This window comes from Scomber japonicus, chromosome 21, assembly GCF_027409825.1.
Source record: "Scomber japonicus isolate fScoJap1 chromosome 21, fScoJap1.pri, whole genome shotgun sequence".
In the NCBI taxonomy this organism is placed as follows: Eukaryota; Metazoa; Chordata; class Actinopteri; order Scombriformes; family Scombridae; genus Scomber; species Scomber japonicus.
Genome location: NC_070598.1, coordinates 16633300 through 16653580, shown reverse-complemented (window position 1 = coordinate 16653580; position 20281 = coordinate 16633300). Strand labels below are relative to the sequence as shown.

At 39.0% G+C, this 20281-nt stretch overlaps 1 protein-coding gene across 1 annotated transcript in view; it reads left to right on the top strand.

Moving 5' to 3' along the window:
* Window positions 1-20281, top strand: part of ctnnd2a (catenin (cadherin-associated protein), delta 2a) — a 215672-nt gene that overhangs the window by 32677 nt on the left and 162714 nt on the right. Inside the window, exon 2 of the mRNA XM_053342297.1 lies at window positions 19246-19358. Within this exon, the coding sequence (XP_053198272.1) occupies window positions 19246-19358 (113 nt within the window). The remainder of the gene's footprint in view (window positions 1-19245; window positions 19359-20281) is intronic.

The following is a 20281-nucleotide window of genomic DNA, read 5'->3' as shown; positions in this document are numbered from 1 at the left end:
TCTATGTAAAGCTAGGACAACACTTTATTTGATACTTTCAGCACTAGGTATGTTAAAGATGTGTTAAAACTAACACATACCCCTGCTTACAGCCAGGTCTGACGAGGAGACATTCTGATCTGTCACTTTTACAAAGTCATATTCCACCATGAGCTGTGCTGAATGTCTGTTGCACTTCTTTGAGGCTCCACAGCCGAGCAATGCAAAGTCATACAAAAGGTTTCTGACCAATTTGAATTAGACAAACGTTTCAAATATCGAGTGTATTTTAAAAGACAATATTGGTGTGAAAAAAGTTCACTTAATTTAAATCTCACAAAAAATCTTACCTAAGGGTTATGATCTGATGCTCAAACAATACATTTGTGACTATAGATCTAATGTATACTGTACATTGAGTTAAATTCTGTTTACTAGAAGTATGTAAATCCCACAAAGAACAGCTGAATTTGTAGCTCTTTTATGTTTTACATTTCTGAGAGTCCCAGGATCAGCACCATGGACAGCGGTTGTGACATACTTTGGTGCAGACTTCAATAAATAATCTACTGGAGCGCTACAGGAAAGCAGGAGAAGGCTGTACACTCTGGACTGATCTTTTGCAAAACATCTGATGTAAAAAATATTTACAATCAAAAACATAATGATGCACAGTGCTGTTGTCAGATCTTGCATTTTGTGCAGTAGAGGCTTAAGAGTTATTTTCCAGCACTACATTCAGTGAAGTCAGCATGTGTGTAAGCGTAATTGATGCACTACAGTATTTCATGGACGTTACGCCTTAGAACATTAATGACAAATATTATTATGAAGAACTCAAATAGCTACTCAGTATGTGGTGATCCAGATAAATATTTGGTGTCATAGTAATTACGACCAGCATGCAAACAATATATGTGTGTGTATATATATGAATACACACACACACAGCATTCTCTTTTTCCTAAACACAAACACTGACATGTCCTCACACTTGCTAGTCTTTTTCATAATGGTGTGTAGTGGTACAGGAAACTCACACCTGCTGTCAGCAGCTGTTAGGTAATAGTCTTATAGCCAAAACCTGCAATGCAGATGCAACACCTTCAGTCTATTTAGACACATGTGTTCAAATAACTGGTTAAACTAATATGCTACAATATGTCTGTCTTACAGCTGGATACATTGAATTAAGGTGATTACATCTTTTGAGTTACTTAATTTTCTAAGTAATTAATAACAAAATAGTCATGGAGAACTGTTTACAGAGGAGATTACACACCTTACTGTGGATATCATCCCTAGGCACTTGCTCTCTTAAAGAGTTTATTATCATCAAAAGTAGTATTCAGACAGTGATATCCTTTTCTCAAACCCTGAACCTACTTAGGATACCTCAAGGCTCTGAACATGCCTGTTGGTGCCTGCAAGCAAGCTCATCTGAGTTTGTTTAAAAACAACAATAAATCTCTTGATATATTTAATTTGTTTGATTTAGAGATGTGTAAGGGCAGCAGCAGCCAGTTACAGATTTATGACTGCCTGCTCACATGGTGGCGAATGGCAATCTGTTCAGAGCTGTGTCCCAGCAGAAAAATAACACCTCTCATAGCGGTGAATCATCACTGCTTCCGATTCACTGAAAACAAGCAGTTAATCTGATTCCCCATTCAGTTTTAAAACTACTCGGAAATTTCACGGTAGTACTGAGGTTGAGACTGTGGAAGGGAAACACCATGAGGTTCACATAAAATAGGTTATTCTGGGTAACACAGATGGGGTCTAATTCTGAGACACATTTAGTATTAGATAATGAATGTTGTTGAAATGCCAGCTAATGCAGGAATGCACTTAAAAAATGTTTAAAATTTTATTGAAAATATATGAATTGAATTGAATTACTTTTAACTAAATTGTAAGGTGTATTCTTAGTATACATAGTTACAGCTTTTAATGCAGTAAAAATAAGGATTAAATCTAACAGCTAAATGTTGCTGAAAATGTAGCTCAAGCTAAAATAGAAGAAACCGAGGTCATGAGATGTCCCTGTACCCTTGATGTCTTCATAAAGGAAATGAGACGACCGGTCAAATGGACCCTCAGGGCGGTTAAAGCATGATAAAAGTGAATTTTTGTCGACACAGAAGTGACCGCTCCTTAAACGACCGCTACCTCTTTATGAAAATGAACACTTGACATTTTCCTATGGCGATCAGTAGCACATGCAGCCCTTATTCTATCTACATGTGGAGTGGAGATGGAAGGAGGAAGTGGTTAGGATTTAACAAAGAAAAATATATTATTAAAAATCATTTCCCCGAAAGAGGGCCACTACATTCTCTGTCACAGACATACAAGGATGCACACACTTTTTTTTCCCACATCACCCTGGATGTCTCTGTTTGTATGTGGCATTGTGTCTGTGTTGATTCACTTCATATTAAATGGGCCACACGCTTCCACTTTGTTGAAATTGTGAATGCTTTATTTTAACAGTGTGAATGAACTCTAAAGAAAGGAGCTGGCATAGAAGCTTGCTAAGCCCTTTACACATCATAGAAAACTGTGCCGAAGGGCCTGTCTGCGATTTTATCATTGTCATGCTTGTCGCTCTGGTTTAGGCTTAAGGACTTGCATACTGTAACTGTCTCTCTCTCACACTCACACACACACACACACACACACACACAGCCGCTCTCATGTACCTGCAGACACACACACACTCTAGACAGAATCAAACACATACATGTACATCCTCATGCGTGCACACACACACACGCAGACACTCACACTCATACGTACGCAGACAACAACAGACAACAAGACTGAAGATCCCACCAAGATACCCTCAAGCTCACAGACACCTATAGAATTATAGAGCAAGACACAACTTGAAGCCACTTTCCACTATTCAGTAGCCATTGACCTCCACTTCCTGTCCTTTTCAAAGCCAGCTATGCTGACAAGAGAACTTCTTGTACTTTATGTGTGTGTGTGTGTGCATGCTCCATCTCTTACCATCTTAAGAAGACAAAATAAAAAAAATCATTTCTCTTATGTTTGTTTTTATTTTGGTGCTGATAAAAAACTTGGTGCTGATAAAAAAAATAGTCAATTGCTGTTTTTATACAAGAAGCAATGAGAAGTAAATGTATAGGCGTTCTACCTTATTGGCTGTAGCTGCACTTTTGTTGACACATTTGGATGGATTGAATGCTTTATTACTTTTATGTGTATTGTTTGAATGAGCCAGAGTTAGTCTACATGTGTCTGTGTGTGAGCATGTATGGGTCTGTGTGTGCTTGCACAGGCTAATCTATCAAAACAAGTGTTTGTGATTGCCAGTGGATGGATGACCTTTGGGGCCTCCCTGGAGTCCCTTGTCAAGTCACGTGGTGGAGATAGAGGAGAAGGGGAGAAAGAGCTGACAAAGAAGTCAAGGAAGACACTTGCTGGGTGAATAAGTGTGCTTTTTTAATCCGTTGTTCATGGAGGGGTTTTGCTGAGCATGCTTGCTCTTTTTCAGCATCACCCTGCTTCATATTTATGCACTTGCACACGGTCTCACCTGGCAGCTGCCCAGTACAGCCACACTCTACTGCTATACTTTATAGAGAGTCAATAGAGAGTGAGTGCCCTGCTCAAGGGCACACTGCCAGTAAATGTTGAGAGAAGGCAGAGTATTTACACATTCACTTTATTTGCCCAGAATTTCCCAGCTGGTCTGAGAAATTTAGAATTGCAGCCTTCTGGTCACAAGCCATTTCTCTAATCTTGAGGCCACCACCACCTCTAGCTGAGTGAATAAATCGTGTCTCTGGAATATTAAATAGAATATATCCATTTTACACTCTAAAACACATTCAATGGGTCCTTTGTTTTCTTGTTTTTAAATATAATACATACTTACAATCACCTACTCTAGCCTATTTTTGAACTCTGAATCTTTCAAAGAGCATGTTCTACAGCAAAAGTCTCATCAAAACACTCTCAGAAAAACATGGACAACAAATTATCAAGTCTTTCTGGATACTTAATTATGCCCCTTTCCCAGTTTAGCATTTGCATGTTTTTTTAATGGTCAAAAGGCAACCAGTTACAGCTGTACATGCCATGGATGTAGCCCTTCTGTTTCACTCAGGCTGTTTTGTGTCTGCTTAATGCCCCTCCTTCTGATTGGTTGATTGGCAGGCTGTCCCTCCCTTAAAATGGTAGGTGACATTCTGAGTGTATAGTGGTGACATCACAACCTTACAGAAGTCCAAATAGCTCATTTATAGGCACAGTTTCTGAATGAGGGCTGTGTGCATTTCTCTGTGGAGTGAGCATTTTGATACTCTCACAGTATTAACATGGCTCCTAGACCTGCTTTATAATCAAAAAAGCATTGGAAATTTCTCTTTCTACACGGTGTCGTCTTTCAAATGCATGCCAACATGTGTAGTACATGAGCTCAACAAGATGTCAATTGAAGCCAGATGTTGTATCTCTCTGCCAATAAACACAGCACTGCAGATTCATCAGTGAACTCTTTACCATTAGTACAAGGAGATGCTGCCAACTGAACAGCACCAAGTTTCTAGATAGCTTATACACACCTGCTTACTGGGTGTGCTGTGAGGGGATATGTGAGCATACACACACACACACACACACACAAACGGGCACATAGAGCTGTAATGGCATTTAGGCGGTGACATTTTCCAAGTGACATTTTGTCTGTGGCCAAACCCATATTCACTGAGCGTGAACCCAATCGTGTTGTCTCAAACACTGTCATGGAGCCAACACATACATGTGCACTTGCACACATGTGCACATGAACACACACATACACACTATGCCTAATTATGCCAGATAAAAATAAAAAAATAAAAAAATGAGAGCCTATAGACTAATATACATTCCAAACCCATTCTGGAATTTCAACCTTTCAAGCCATAATTCTGATTTCTCAGTCTCCAAGCTGCTTATATATTCTGTTTTTGTAACGTATACAATGGATCTTCATTTCATCACCAGTCTTTTATATGAATTGTTTCTACATATAAAATGATACATTAATTAAATTGTGGTGACAGGAAATCATTTTAATTATTTTCAAAGAATTTTTTGCAAATTTAACAAGGTGAAGACAAACAAAGCTTTGCTCTAATGAGGCTGACTAATTGGACTTCATTCTATTTTAAACAAACACCTTGATTTATAGATGTGTGTTTTACTGCTGCCAACATTATTAAATTAAATGCAGCCATGACCTAAAGGCTTCAGAGATCGCTGAACATATCAAAATGACCTACTGAAAACTATGTGAATACACCTCACAAGCAGTGACGTGCGGTGAGGTTCATGTCTGGTGAGGCACTGACTTCATCACAATCAGATTTACAAACATATGAACCCTACAGAGTAGCTTATTCACCATTTGATTGGCAGCAGTTAACAGGTTATGTTTAAAATCTCATATCAGCTTTCTTTACACATACAAACTGTAGCACACAAAAAAACACATTTAATTTAAAAAACGTTATTATGGTCTTACCTTTACTTACTTATCTTACTTACTTTACTTGCCGACTAGCTCACTGTAGTTGTAGCATAGACTGTATGAGTTGTAGTTTACTGTCACTTATTCTGCAGCTAATGAGTCGTAATAAGAATCACTGGGATCAGGAGCGCCCCCTGCCATGAGGCCGGAGAACTGCGTGCCTCACTTGGTGACTTTTTGCAGCCGTTTTATGCTGCTCAGCACATGAAACACGCTACAAACACTGTACATTATATCATCAGCTACACTATGGAAATTTAGTTCATATAGTAAAAGTGTTTGAACATGTTAATAGCGACATACAGAGAGACAGCTGTACAGCTGTACTGTCTCACTGCATAGCATGCCAGCGCAGTAAACCGAGTCATTGCGCAATCCATGGTGAGGCTCGCCTCGCTGCTGCCTCACTGCGCGTCTCTTTTCAGTGTTTGATCAGTACATGTGAAAATTCAGCGATTTTGAATTAAAAATAATCCGAAACTGGTAAAGTTAGATAGAAAATAACGTTATAGTGCAAATCACTGGACAAATATAACCATTTATTATTTTTTTCATTTTTAAGTCTTTTTCCATGATAACAGGTGAGGCACGGCCTCACCTGCCTCCCCTGACCGCACGTCACTGCTCACAAGTATTAAATAAAAAAAGAAAGGAAAAATGAAGAAAATGGCTCAAATTGTATCCACAGCTGGTGGTTTATTTAACACTTCCTGAGTGAGGGTTTATTATCAGTGGGATTTTACAATTGCAATAAGTATCAAATAAGGCCAGGATCAAGCAGTGTTTGTGAAGTACTTTTTAAAGTTTGTTTTTAATATGAAGGGAGATGAACTGCTTACCCAGCCTAACCATTGTTAAGGTTTTGGAGTTGGAGAAGGAACAGCCACATGCTTAAGTCATTGCAGGTTTCATATTAAGCTTTCAGTCGATAAGATCTCATCAGAGCATATTCTCTCTTCTATATGAGGGAGATATTTTTGTGTTCATTAATAGACATCAGGTTGCAGGTGTGACTTGTGATTGTCTTCTTTTAGAACCTGTCAGCCAAAAAGGGATCATCAGATTGTCAGAGAGGGAGATGAACAGTAAAAGCAGTCTCAATAAATGCTATTGAAATTAAAGCAGCTGTTTCTGTCCTGACACTAGCTGAAAGAAATCTCCAAAGCAATCTCCAAACAGTTCTATCAATGACAGACAAGGAAGGAAATGCTGTTAATGAACCCAACTTATCTGTAAATGGAGACCGTATTTTTATTAAGCACTGTAGATTTAGCACAGATGATTTTTTCTCTGCTTTGTTCTGTCGCTGTGCTGTATTACTTGTATGTGTATTTGTGTATGCCGAGCGCAAGTGCATATACAGTGTTTTATCAGGAGACTATAATATTATGTTTGTCCACGTCTGCTTGCCGGTGTGGGTAATATTGAATTAGCTATTGCACAGGGAACAAGAGAAAGACAGAAAAAAAAATGATGTGAGTATTTACAGCGGGAACTATGTAGTGAATAGCCCTGCTTGTGTAATACGCACTAATTAGACGATTCATCACAAGTTAAATACAGTAGAACTTTGCACAGTATTCACAGAGAGAGAGAGTAAGATAAGGATTAGTTTGTGCGGCACGTGAAAACTAGACAATCTGTTATTCTAGACAGTTAATCACAGAGGAGTTAATCACCACAGTAGTTCACCAACAGGTTCACACACATTCAATCAAGCATATACCACAAGCACACATACACCCACACACATAGGCATTCAGGAAACAGGCAAAATGGGTGTAGCCAAATTACTTTGATAAAGGCTGCAACACAGGTGATTTTTCAGTGGACTTTCAATCAGAGGAATGTTTCTGAGCCTACAGAGATTTAACAATGACCATTTAAAAAAAATGGCCTATTTTAAAAACAACATGAGACAATCAACACACTTTGAAAAAAAAGGCCAGACAGTTTCTTTGTGAACAACAGGTTCAATTGTCTCAGAGTATACAAAATGATTTAATGGTTCAGGTTAAACAGTCTTGACAAAGCATTAGCATTGAATTCAATGAGGTGAGCAAAGGAGGAGCTGTACACTTTTAAACAGATTAATAAGACACTTCCGCCTTTGTTTCTTTCACGTTGTGTGAAAGCTAAACATTATGCATTATGTCTGACATCAGGTTATACTGAACATAGTACAAACACAGCAGACACACCTGGAAACACTGTCACTCCAATCATGCCTTTATCAACAGTTATGTAATTAGACATTTGGAGTGCAGCGCTGTCTTTGATGTTTCCCATTTCCCTCTGTAGAAGAGCTTGGAATTGATCCTCAATGCTTGTTTGAGTGTAGACTGAATTGTACTTACCTCGTGCTCATTTTATATTTTATGGTAACAATTTCTAATGTAAGGAGTATTAAAGGACTATCCTTCCTCTTTCATTATACTGAATTTTCTTTTTTTCCCTGACATTACAATATGCAATTTGACATACTGCTGCAGCCATTTATACATATACACACTCACATTTAGACACATTTAGACAGCAAACTATCATCCTTCTGATTAGTGCATAACCCTACCTCCTATGCCACAACTATACCATAGTCTGCATGCCGGCATGTACTGTATGTATCAACGTTCCAGTCCACTATTTTCAGTCTAGTTATGGTTTCTTATTTGCAGCACATGAGCCCTAACACTTAAAACTGTGTGAACACACATTGAAAAAGAGGGAGACATAAGGAGGAGAGAGTGTGACAGTGTGACAGAGTGAGGGGAGAGAATGAAATTAGAGACTAAGAGAGAGATGATTTCATTTTGCTCACTGAGCCTTTAAATAATTTAACGAGGCAGAGATCTGTCAGAGTATTGCTGTGTTTGTGTGTTGAATATTTATAATGCATATAAAACTGTTATGGACCAGCTGTTGGCGGTCATATGTCTCAGGTCTGTGTGGTATTATTAAAGGAGGTTTAGAATCCAAAATCTGAACACATTCAGTTGCTTCTTTTGGTAGTCACCAGTGGTTAATAGTCACGTCATGACCAGGATTCAGGGGTTTCACTTATAAGAGTATGGCAAATATTTTCAGTGTTTTTCATCAAGTGACAAACTATTAGCCCCAACAGCCTCATGAATAGCTTATTTTCAGCTGTTTAGTGATGTGGCTCTTTGATTTGGCTGTCTTTGAAGCTGTTTTCCTGAATTCCTCTTTGCCTAGACCAGAGATATTTTAATCCTGGGCTCATATTTATCAAACAACTTCGAATTACTCCGAGGACTTCCACTGAAAGTTTTACAACTAAAAATACTCCGAACTCAGAGTAGAAAGACTGAGGGTGTTATGAAGTTTTTCTACACCAATTTGAGCAAAGGTTAGAAGTTCTCCTTTTAGGATGAATGGCGTTACAGTTCATTTTAAACTCTTAAATGCATAATGATAGAATGTTTTCCTATCAGTTATATTAGTTATATTAACTCATTCAGTATCTATAGGACTGTTATTGAGAATTTGGTGCATCTAAAATAGAACAAAATACAAAAAATACAATATATCAGTTATGGCTATATAATGAGCTGATTATATAAAGGTAGAGACTAAAAATAATGTTGCCAAAACTTACTGTCAGCTGCCTTGTTATTAATAAACACTGTCAGTGTAATGGATCCCAAAATTCAGATGCTAATAATTGGCTCCAAAGCTGTCTTGAGCATACAGAATTTAAATGAGCATCAGTTGAGAAGGTAAAGAGATACAGAACATCATTCCCAGGTGTGACAAAGAACCTTTACATAGCTCCATCTACTGTCAAACGCATTCTCTATGTGTGTTTTCTGGAGCAGCCCTCTGAGTTATGTAATCTAAATCCACCACAAAACATAACTGACAGGGTATTCTCCTATGATTTGTATACATCTCTGACTCCCTCTTCCAAAAACAGAAGTCAGAGAACCCCGCACTCATCACTAAGCAAAACCCAGACTCACTTTATTGACAGCAAAATTACTTTTGAAATTTCTGGTGAGTATGTGAGAGTATGTCTTATAGCTTTGACATCGGAAAAGCACTACATTTCTTTGTATTGCTGCCAATTTCACACTCTTACATGGGTAATGTCGCTTTATCCATAAAGGCCATAAAGGCATCACACATACTGTATATTCATTGCCAGCTCAGCTCAGCTCAGCGCAGCTCAGTGTAGTGCCATCGCTTCTTTCTTAATATCATTCAGTCTTCCCTCACCATTTCCTGTCTTTGTGGGGCATTTGCTCTCATTCTTAATGAACTCAAGTGTAAAAATTGCAAGAATAAGATGGCAATTCAGGCGCAGTGTATTATCTCTTGAATTCCGTAATGTTTTTATATTTAAAAGTGCCCACATTTCTGCTTAGTAAAGAATGGGAAAAAAGCATTATGCATCAAAATGTACTTTGCAGTCATGCAATATTTGAATGCAAAAACAGGCTGTATTCACAGTGTGTCATAGTATTAAATGTTGAAAGTCATAAAAATCTTGAAAATGTATTTTTTCTTTCTTTAAAAAAAAAATTGTCACAGAAAAGTAAGATTTAGAAAGTAGATATTCATGCTTCAACACAAGACTAATGTGTTATTTTGGAACTGAATATTTTGAGGACTTCACCATTGTTAATTGTTTATATATTTATTATGCAAATCAGTTTTTACAGCATAGGCAAACCATTTTTATTACAAAAACTGTTTTCAATTTCTGGCACACCCTCCTACTCCTTTTCTGTTTACTTGAACAGAATTCACAGGAGACATTACTGGAAATAACCCACATAATCCAGTACGACGACTCGCCCACTCAATTCTGTGGACTGTTAAATACAAACTCTGCTATTTACACAACTCCTGTATTTAGGTGGGTACTCATGAGACATATCTTTGGGAAGCTAATATGAGGTACAATCAACACATTTGTCAGACCACTAACAATCAGACAAACAGTTAAAGAATTAGTGCCACTGACCTATGAAGCCTTATATTACTCCATCAATTGATAAAACGCGGTAAAAACAGTGTTACATTGGCAAAGGTCCAGTCCCTTAAAATATGTGGGTTGGGGGTCGTTGAAAAGAAATGCCTGCCCCTATTCTTTTATGTAAAGGCTGAGTCAGTAGGAACAGACTATGCTGATGACTGGTGTTTCGTATAGCCAATGAAATTATGAAGACCATTTGCATTTTTAATTGGTTCTATAAAGCCACAACAGCAACATTGTTAATTTCAATAGTTTGGTGTGTGTTGCTTTTTATATAAACCAATTTTCCACCATAGCACGTGTTCTGACTCTTATATGAACACAATTTACTTTAAAGAAAAAGAAAAGCACTACAGTATGTTTATGCTTCAGTTACTCTGAAGCAGCTTGTTGAGGCAGACATTTTTTGATTCTCTGTTTACAGTAAGAGCAGACCTGCTGGGATTGACAGTAAAATAAGAATAGGTGACCCATCTTAAAGGTCAATCCACCTTAAGTAAGCCTGACCAGGCCTTCACTTTTCCAGCAGCTGGGAAAACAACAGACAAGGCTTTTCTTTGTCTTGAGACACACTGTAGTCTGTACTGGACATTTAGTGATTGGCAACTTACTGCTAGCCTTTTCCCCTGGTCTCAAGTCACTCTTCTGTCACTCACTCTGCTCGTTTAACCACCACATTACGCACAACAGAGCTACACTACTCTTATAACATTACCTTTCTCCTAAATGTCATTTGTAAAAAGAAAAGGAAGGATTCTTGGATTTTTTTTCAAAACAATTTCATGATAACGTAGGGTGCGAGTGAAAATCATTAGTAGCCCGTTGATACTAATGATTGTATGAAATTCTAGCTGTGGTGCTCAACATTCTGAAAAAATAAAACTGAGAGAAACATTGCTAGTGTTATTATTGCTACTGATGTGCTGTCCATTACATTACCGTTGTACCCATAATCACATTAAAGAACGCCCCTCAGGTACTGCTGCTAATGTAAATTAAATTTTGTTAGAAGCGGGCTGATACAGAAAAAGGCCAGTCATCACTGTGATAAGAAGGACTCGTACACATGGGTACAAAAGTAATCATGTGTCATGTGTTGTGGAAAAAGATAGGTGTTAATGAACAAAGCTGATTCAGAATGAAACCAGATCGAGCTGCGTAATGTTTCTTAGTCAAGTATCACAGATGTTTGCCAGATGGCTGTCCCACCTGCATACACACCTACACACTGATGCACACATGTACACTGATACACGATCAAGCCAAGCACAGTCATGCATGCATACAAAACACATGTTTCCTTTATTCTATCCATCGTAACCTACAATCAGCGTATGTTCCAACTTCAGCTCTTATTTTAAATGATGATTAATGTTCATGACCTTGGTCTTATTTGGCCATCATTCGAGTTTTGATAACACTGTGCTCCCTAGAGTAGTTGCTGAGATTGTAGAAAAAGAATGATGTGGAAAGTCACTCGAAGATAGTCTGTTTAAACAAGCCACAGGTAAGCTAGACTTATTAGGAAGAGAAAACAGGTTTTCTATGCATTGTGGAATTATTAGCGACATTTCAGTGTGATCATATTCTGTTTTTATTTCAAAATAAAGTGCCAGGTGTTTGTTAACCTCTTTGATTATTTAACTCAGTTATTTGATTACTCATTATTTGACTGACGTTTACCTTGTCGAACTATAGCAATGTAGCTTTTTCCAAGTTTTTCCTCAGTTACTTTTATCATCATCTGTAATCATAACCAGTCATACAAAAACAGGATGTATGTTGCAATATATTATAATTACCCCTCCAGTCAAACCTAATATTACTGGCTTCACATAAAAGTCCTCATTCAGAATTCTGTATCCTAGTTTTGGTTCTCACAAAGATGGAAATACAAGACATGCCCCATGGCAGGTAACCGTAAACCCCACTGTTCAGACTCGGACATACAATACCCACATTGTTGGAGGAAAAAAAAAAAGTCATTAACACGTCCTCTCTTCTCTTTCTCTATTTCTTGCACACACACGCACATTCAGAGGGAGTTGATCAGGTATCTCTCCCCCGGCCATCATATCATGTGACTGTCATCAACGGACATCTTACTCTCCTGTCTGTCTTCCTCACTTACTTTCTCCCTATGCTCTTCCCTGTCCTCCAATTCTTCCTCCCTCTCTCTCTGTGCTGCTTCTTTTCTGACTCGTGGATGACTTTTCACACTCATTAAAGTGACAGGACCAGCAGAGTTTGGGGGAGAGAGAGAGAGAGGTAGGGGTAGAAATGAATCTGGGCTATATTTGAACCATACCTCAGCAATGTGAACCACAGCTGCAAGCTTAGAAGGGAAGAACAGGGGTGCTGTGTGGGGGATGTTTAATATGCATGGGAGTGACAGAGCAGAGGAGAGTGACCTTTTTACCAGCTCCCATTCACACATCCCCTTCCCACTCCTTCATTCCACTCATCTCATCTCACAATTTTTCATTCCTCTCCGCTGATTGAGGAAGGGGAGAGAAAGAATGAGAGAGGGAGAGAGAGAGAGTGTTACTTCTCAAATAGAAGGTCATAGCTCTGTTTGATAGCCTTTTGTCTCCCATCCAAAAACAGCACTGTTAATAGCTGCCCATAGGCCACTTTATAATGATTGGGCCTTATCTCTAGACACACACAGACAGTCACACAGAGACAGCACACAGTGGCTTTATGGTGGCAGGCAGGACAATTTAGCTTAAACGGAGAAAGAACTATACTGCTGTTAGTTCACATATTAAAAGCGGTGAAACAAAATGAGGGATGGCGCATGCTCATTGCTGCGATATGTGCGATCTGTTCGTGCTCCAAAGTGTTTATTTGTCTCTATATCTGTGTGTGTCAGCGTATGCACGAGCTCTCTACAGTTTAGATCTTGTGTTGCGTGGGACCAAGCAGGTAAACCCTAAGTGCAGACACTCAAAATCGAGGAGACATGGATATGATAGAAACAAATTATTCATTGAAAAGTGTGTGGAAAGGGAATGCGGACGTTGGGAAGCTGGTTGGCTGGGCTGGTTAGCTGGGAAACTGTGGCTGAAGCTTGGCCTGGAAGAGAAGTAGAGCTGATGAGACAAGATGAGCCGGGAACCAGGGACCAGAGTCAGTGAAAGTGAATCATAGAATAATATGAGTTCTGGAGAAAAAATAATAAGAAGAAAATGCTGAATAGCAAAAACAGGTAAATATTTTGGCTCAAAACATAGCAAACTGACTGGCAGCCTAGTCTACAGTCTCACAGCGTGGAAGTGGCAGAGCTGAGTCTTTTCCACTCACGCAATCACCCACACAGGGAGAGAGCCACCGGGACAGCAGCATCAGGCCAGGAAGACGATGAAATGAATGTAGAGGGTGTGGAAGATGATGTCCCAGGAGTTGATCTGACCTTGCATGGCTGCTATTTATCCTGTCTAAAGCTTAGATGTGTGGCTTATGGCTGTGTTATCTCGCATTCTGTCCCATTATGTCACCCCAATATTTATAACCCTAAAATGCTGCCTGTGTTTTATTTGATTGCCTTTGGAAAACCCAACTTCTAATGAAGATGCACACACATGCACAGGTTTGCATACACAGAAGTACACACATACACAACACATCTCAAGTACTAATACTTTTTTCTGCATGTGGGATTAATTTAGCAAAGGCAAAATTTATTCTCTACACTTTTATTTTCTCTACTGTCATTCCAGTTCAAGTTTAAAGGGTGGCCGTGTTCATAGTAACATAGAAAGCAAGAGTTGAAAGTGCACAAAGCTGTAACACAGTTTTTGTTGTTGTGCAGCCCTCCAATTAGCTTTCTTTGCAATGAAATGTTCTTGAAAATAAAATTGGAAATGAAACTAAAATGAAGGACAGTTACTTTCCAAGAACCTGTAGGAGACCTGTCATATCCCTCCAGGTGTTGGTAAATTGTTTTCACTGTTTGATGTTGACTTTTGGGAGACAGTGACTGACCACACCATTTGAAAATAACTAAAAAATAATGACAACCCGTTTCAAGAAATTGACCTGAGTAGTTTTGTCACCCTTCAGTAACCAGAACGAATGATGTTGGAACCAAACAGTGTTTGTGTAGTTATCTACCATTCAGTTAACTTTAAGAAAGGCATTGTAAAATGCATTTTGGTGGATTATGTAAGGGGGAAATATTGCAGGAAATTTTTACTGTATGTTGATAGTGATGCTGCTGTGAATCAACGTCAGCATCCACACTGAGTACACTATATTTAGATTGAATATACATTCTTTCACTCCAAAAGCACTTGTGACTAGCCCACGGCCACCACCATCTGCTTTTATAAGGGAAAGACTGAAAAACATATCCACACACCTCTGTGATGGCAGTTGAGGAGCACACAGGTACTATGTTAAAGGGTAGGAACTGTGTGTGGGAGGAGTCAGGGCCTCATTTATAATGCTGGGGGGGGGGGTGGATTGGGTTTTACAGTTGCCATAGAGACCTTTGTGGCTGACTGCGGCTGCTGCTTCCTGTCTCCTATTCATTCCTGAGAGGGAGGCAATGACACACACGCACACTCAACACATACACAACATAGTGGAATCCTACACCTTGTGCAGTATGATAGAAACACACAGACGAAGCACAAGGAGTGCCAGCTGAAACTCCCCACTCATCAGTTTTTGGATCTTTTGAACTTTTGTTCATGCCTGTATCAAGGTAAAATATACTCCTGCACACAAAACAAATTAATTGTTTAGCAATTAGGTTTCAACTATGCATTCAGCAGAGCAACTGGATTTTCATAAAACACAGAATGATATGTATAACTGCTGTGACAAGTCATATCTTTTGATTTGAATGTTGATGCAATCGCAATATTAAGTGATGCTCGTTGTATGTTGATCCATTATCAGCACTGTTCTATTATTCTTAGTGGGATCAGACATTCAGGTTACATTTTGATGTATGGCAGAGACTTGCCTCCAGCAGGGATACAGTTTGGTTGGTTTCCTTTAATGTACAGTATGGCAGAAAAAAACAGTTTGTTTCCTAATTTACTGCTACAAGTGTCAAATCTTAAAGATGTTAGTCCAAGTACTAAGGATTTTAGCAACTATGTGCCATAGATGGTTTGTAATACATGACACATCTTTCCATCTTTGTGTGTCAATATTTCTTATAATTCACACCTCTTTTATTCTTACAGTTTATCTTGGCATGTCAAGTTTATTTACTTGTATATGCCTCACTTTTCCATGCCTCACTGTTATATTTATGTTAGGTTTGTCATTGAAAAGGAGCTCTTGCTTTATTGCAGCCAACGGCCAATCTAGTCACACTGTGTTAGAATATTTCCTTACATTGCCAGTACAACATGAATTTCTTTCCATCCATCTGTTGATTTTATGTTTGTGTCAGGTTGAATTTACTGCCCGTCATGATTTCCAGACTTTTGGTAAGTGAGTAAGCTTTTAGCGAGTCAAATGTTATTGAGCTGGCAGATGTGTGCTGTGCTAAAAACACAATTCAAAATACGTTGTCAATCTTTTTTTTTTTTTTTTAGATTTCTTAGGTGTAGCAATTATGACAGTGTCACACTTTTAACAAGTGTAGCTGCCTGTTCTGGCAGTGTGTCTCAGCTGCAATTTATATCTGAATTAACTGCTGTTAACAACACAGTGGAGTACATTGGTGCTCTCAGTACAATACATAAAATGAAGTGTAGGTTTCCAAAAAAAAAGCTCTCTGGAGGATCTTCTAGCATCCATAATTATAGAGATAGATAAAAACAAAACTGCAGTACAATGTTTCTAAATAACTGCATGCAACTTCCTGTTCCTACATTAGGTATGGTAACTTCCAATGTGGTCTTTATTGTCTTGTAGTTTCAGCTAATCAAAATGCACAGCAGCATGTAATTGGACGAGACAGGTCCACTAATTTCTCTGGTAGAAATATGGTTATTATTCCTCTGCCAATTTATGAAAGTCTTTGCACGTAGCTGTCCCATAGGCATTATTTATATAACATATCGCCATACCTCTTCCTTAGGCTAAGGGAATTGAATAAATACAATATGAGACAAAGTGACAAAGGGTTATGCATAATTTAACACATTTCACCCCGATACTTAACAGGTTTCCAATCTGTTTTGGCATTCAGGCATTACTATGTTACCTTAGGAGGCATTTAAGATTCTTTACTTTTGAGGCATTATATATAATCAATTAGCATAATGCTACTTTAGGTGCAGGGATTTGCATTTTTACACCTTGAGGATTTAAAACATTTGCAGCTGTGGCAAACAAGGTGACAAAGCAGTCTGCAGTGGGGAGCAGAGAGGGGCTTTGAAGCGAGGCACCTCAGTGTAAAACAAAGCTGTAATTTAGAATTACAGATCCAGAGGGTTAATAGACCCTGCACAAATTCCCAGCGTCATCTCGCTTTGCAAATCATAAGGGTGGCTGAACCTGCTACTTTGTTTTTTACATGCATGAGATTTATCTCGTTGCAGGTACTGCAAGAAAACTCTAGAGAGCAATTGCAGACAGAAGGTAGAGATATGAATGGAGGAAAGCCAGGAGTATTGAGTGAATGGAAAAAAAATGAGAAAAGAATGAGAAGAAAGTGTATTTGTAGTTGTACTGCATAATGGCACAAGTTTCACTTATTAACAGTTTCTATGTGAACTCACAGCAGATGAGCTCTGCACTGGGGCTTTTCATATATCATAACGTGTGTGGTAATGCCTCCTAAATAAAGGAATTTCCTACTGAGAGATCAATGAACTACTACTACTACATGTATATGTTGGGGGCTTGCTTTTGGCACTTAAGTGTATGTGTGTGTGTGTGTGTGTGTGTGTCTGTGAGAGAGCGAGAGAGAGAAGAGGGAGAGAGCAAGAATATAAATGTGTGTGCGTGTGTGTGTGTGTATGAGGAAGGCAGGCAAAGAAAGAGTGTGCATATTTATGAGCAAGTGGTTGCTGTAAGCGTGCGTGAAAAAGGGGTGAGAGAGTGAGGGAGATGAATTGCATTGTGCTCTGTAGTGTTGGGGAGGAGAGGGGATTGAGGTTGGAGACTTGAGATAGCGACTGGGGATCAACTCATTCAGAGCTTCAAATGGCTTTGAGAAAACCAATCAAACCAGCATACACTCTCTCTACGACTCACACACACACGCACACACTCACTCTCTCGCTCTCTCTGTCTCGCACGAAATGCACTCAGTCGTACATACACAATATCGTCAGTGGGGCGGAGTCGACTGCACTATTGATCCGCTTCCATGTGGGCAAGATTAACTCGAATGCAACATGCACACACACACACACACACGTATGCACAAACTTACACATAATGATTTTGGGTTTGAAATCTCATCTGTCTGGCTCATAGCTAGATTACTGATATAGTACTGTCAGTAAGCCACTTAAATAACTAATGTATCAGCACATACATACACAACCATGGTTTGGAGAGTGTGATGCATTCATGGAGTCAGAGTTCCTCCTCCCAGAATCGACCATCCATGCTGCCTTAAGCAAGCAGCTCCCACCAGTCCCAGTGAGTCTTAGCATGAGTGTAACCTAAAAGGAAACTGTAGCCACATATAAAATCATCTAAGTCTTTTTTCCTCCATGTTAACAAGGAGCATACAGTCGAATTACAATATTCACGCTGAGAAGTAATTTCCATTAGACATTGTGTTATGTGTTATGGCAAAGTTGAGCTTGTTTCACTTGGTTCTGTTGCTATTCTATTCTTTGGTCTGTATTATTCTTCACCCTTACATCTAACATCTAATTTTGTTTTTTGTTTTGTTTTTTACTTCAATACCTTATCTATATTAAATCTGAAATTGCTGATATTTTTTGGCCACTAGGGGGCAGTAGGAACAAGGTTATCACATATTATCACGTTATAGGGTTATTCTTCTTATTTAGACAACTTACAGATACAGAGCAATATGAGCACTCATTTAGAGTAGTGTTGATGAATTTAAGTCCAATATCCATTCTGCTTTAAGCTCTGTTGATGTTCTTCACCAGCTGCTAAGCTAATGTTGTAGCTAGTAGGCTGTGTATAGTGGGATTTTTGAGCTTCTTCACTGAAACAACACTATAAGAGTGTTATGAGTGAATCAAAACAGTAAAGTTATGAGCTGGAAAAGCAAAATAATGAACAAGACACCTATAGATTTGCCAAGTAAGTGCGCTGTTGTTAATGCTAAGATTTTTGCTTTTTATTTATTTATACACACACAAGTCAATACAGGTCTGTAGTGTGCCAATTTTCAAAAGTGAATATCTCTTTTGTTGAATGATATAGGAAAAAGTATTCTGGGAATAACAAACACTTATTTTTGGGAATAAAAAAAGCAACATGTCATGAAGGAATCCCACTAATATCTACATTAAACACATTTACAGTTTTTACCCTAGTTTCAGGAGGAGTGCTTCAACTACTCCAGTGACAGCCCTCCCACACAACATATCGGATAGGATTAAAAGGCTTTTTTGCTCATGAATTTAGAACACTCTCAACCAGTCACTCCACCTCAAACCTTTTCTCACCTGTCAGTCACATTAATGTTAATGGTGACGTTTCATTTCAACTGTCGCACAGCTGTCTTCCAGCCGCAAACTCTCTCTCATGACCTGCAGCTAACAATGCTTCACATCTCCCAGTCTCATACATACTTTGTCTGTCTCTGTTTCCTCAGGAGCTTCAGTTTGAGCGCCTGACCAGGGAACTTGAGGCTGAGCGTCAGATTGTCGCCACCCAGCTGGAGAGATGCAAGCTGGGATCAGAGGCAGGCAGCATGAGCAGCATCAGGTAACATGCAAACCGTGTGTGTATGTGTGTGTGTGTGTATGTGTGTGTATGTGTGTGTGTGTGTGAGAGAGAGATCAGGTAACACAGACTGTCCCCATCTTTTGTGTGTGGTGGTTGGTGTGTGTGTTAATGTGTATTTGTGTGTGTGTGTCTGTGTATTTGCATCTGTGTGTAAAATTTAGTGGCATCTAGCAGAATGAATTTAGCAGAAATTGAATATAATATTCATAAGTATGTTTTAATTAGTGCATGTTCCCCTGAAAGAATCACAATCATTATGTTTCTGTTACGCAGCCACCATTCTCCTACATGCTTGGAAGTTAGGTGGGGGTTTCTGTTTTTTCAATCTGCAACTTCATTGCTTGATGCCACTAAAAAATCCTGCACACTGCACCTTTAAACATTGTCAGGTAAAACACGTGTACATGTGAGGGGGTTATAATTTCACCAGCTTTATAAAAAAGTGTATGTGAGTGTCATTGTGCGACACAGGCACGAGTATATGAGTAAACTTACAACATGATGGAACAGGTTCTGGGTCCTTCATGACACCAGCGCTGACTGCACCATTATATATATACCCTCAACCTACACAAGTACACACACACACACACACACACACACACTACAGCATACACATGCAGGGCTTCTCCTCAGATCTTTAGAGTGATGTTACTGGAAAAGAACAGTGTTCCCCCTGCTGTGGGGTGCATTTATCAGCAGGATGGATTAGGACAACCCTAAGGTTGCAGGCAACATCACACACACAGATAAACACACTTACACACAGACGCGCACACACACACACTCGCACACATTCACACACAGAATCACACATACACACGCACACACACACACACACACACACACACACACACACACACACACACACACATCAATGGCATTATATAGGGTAAAACAAC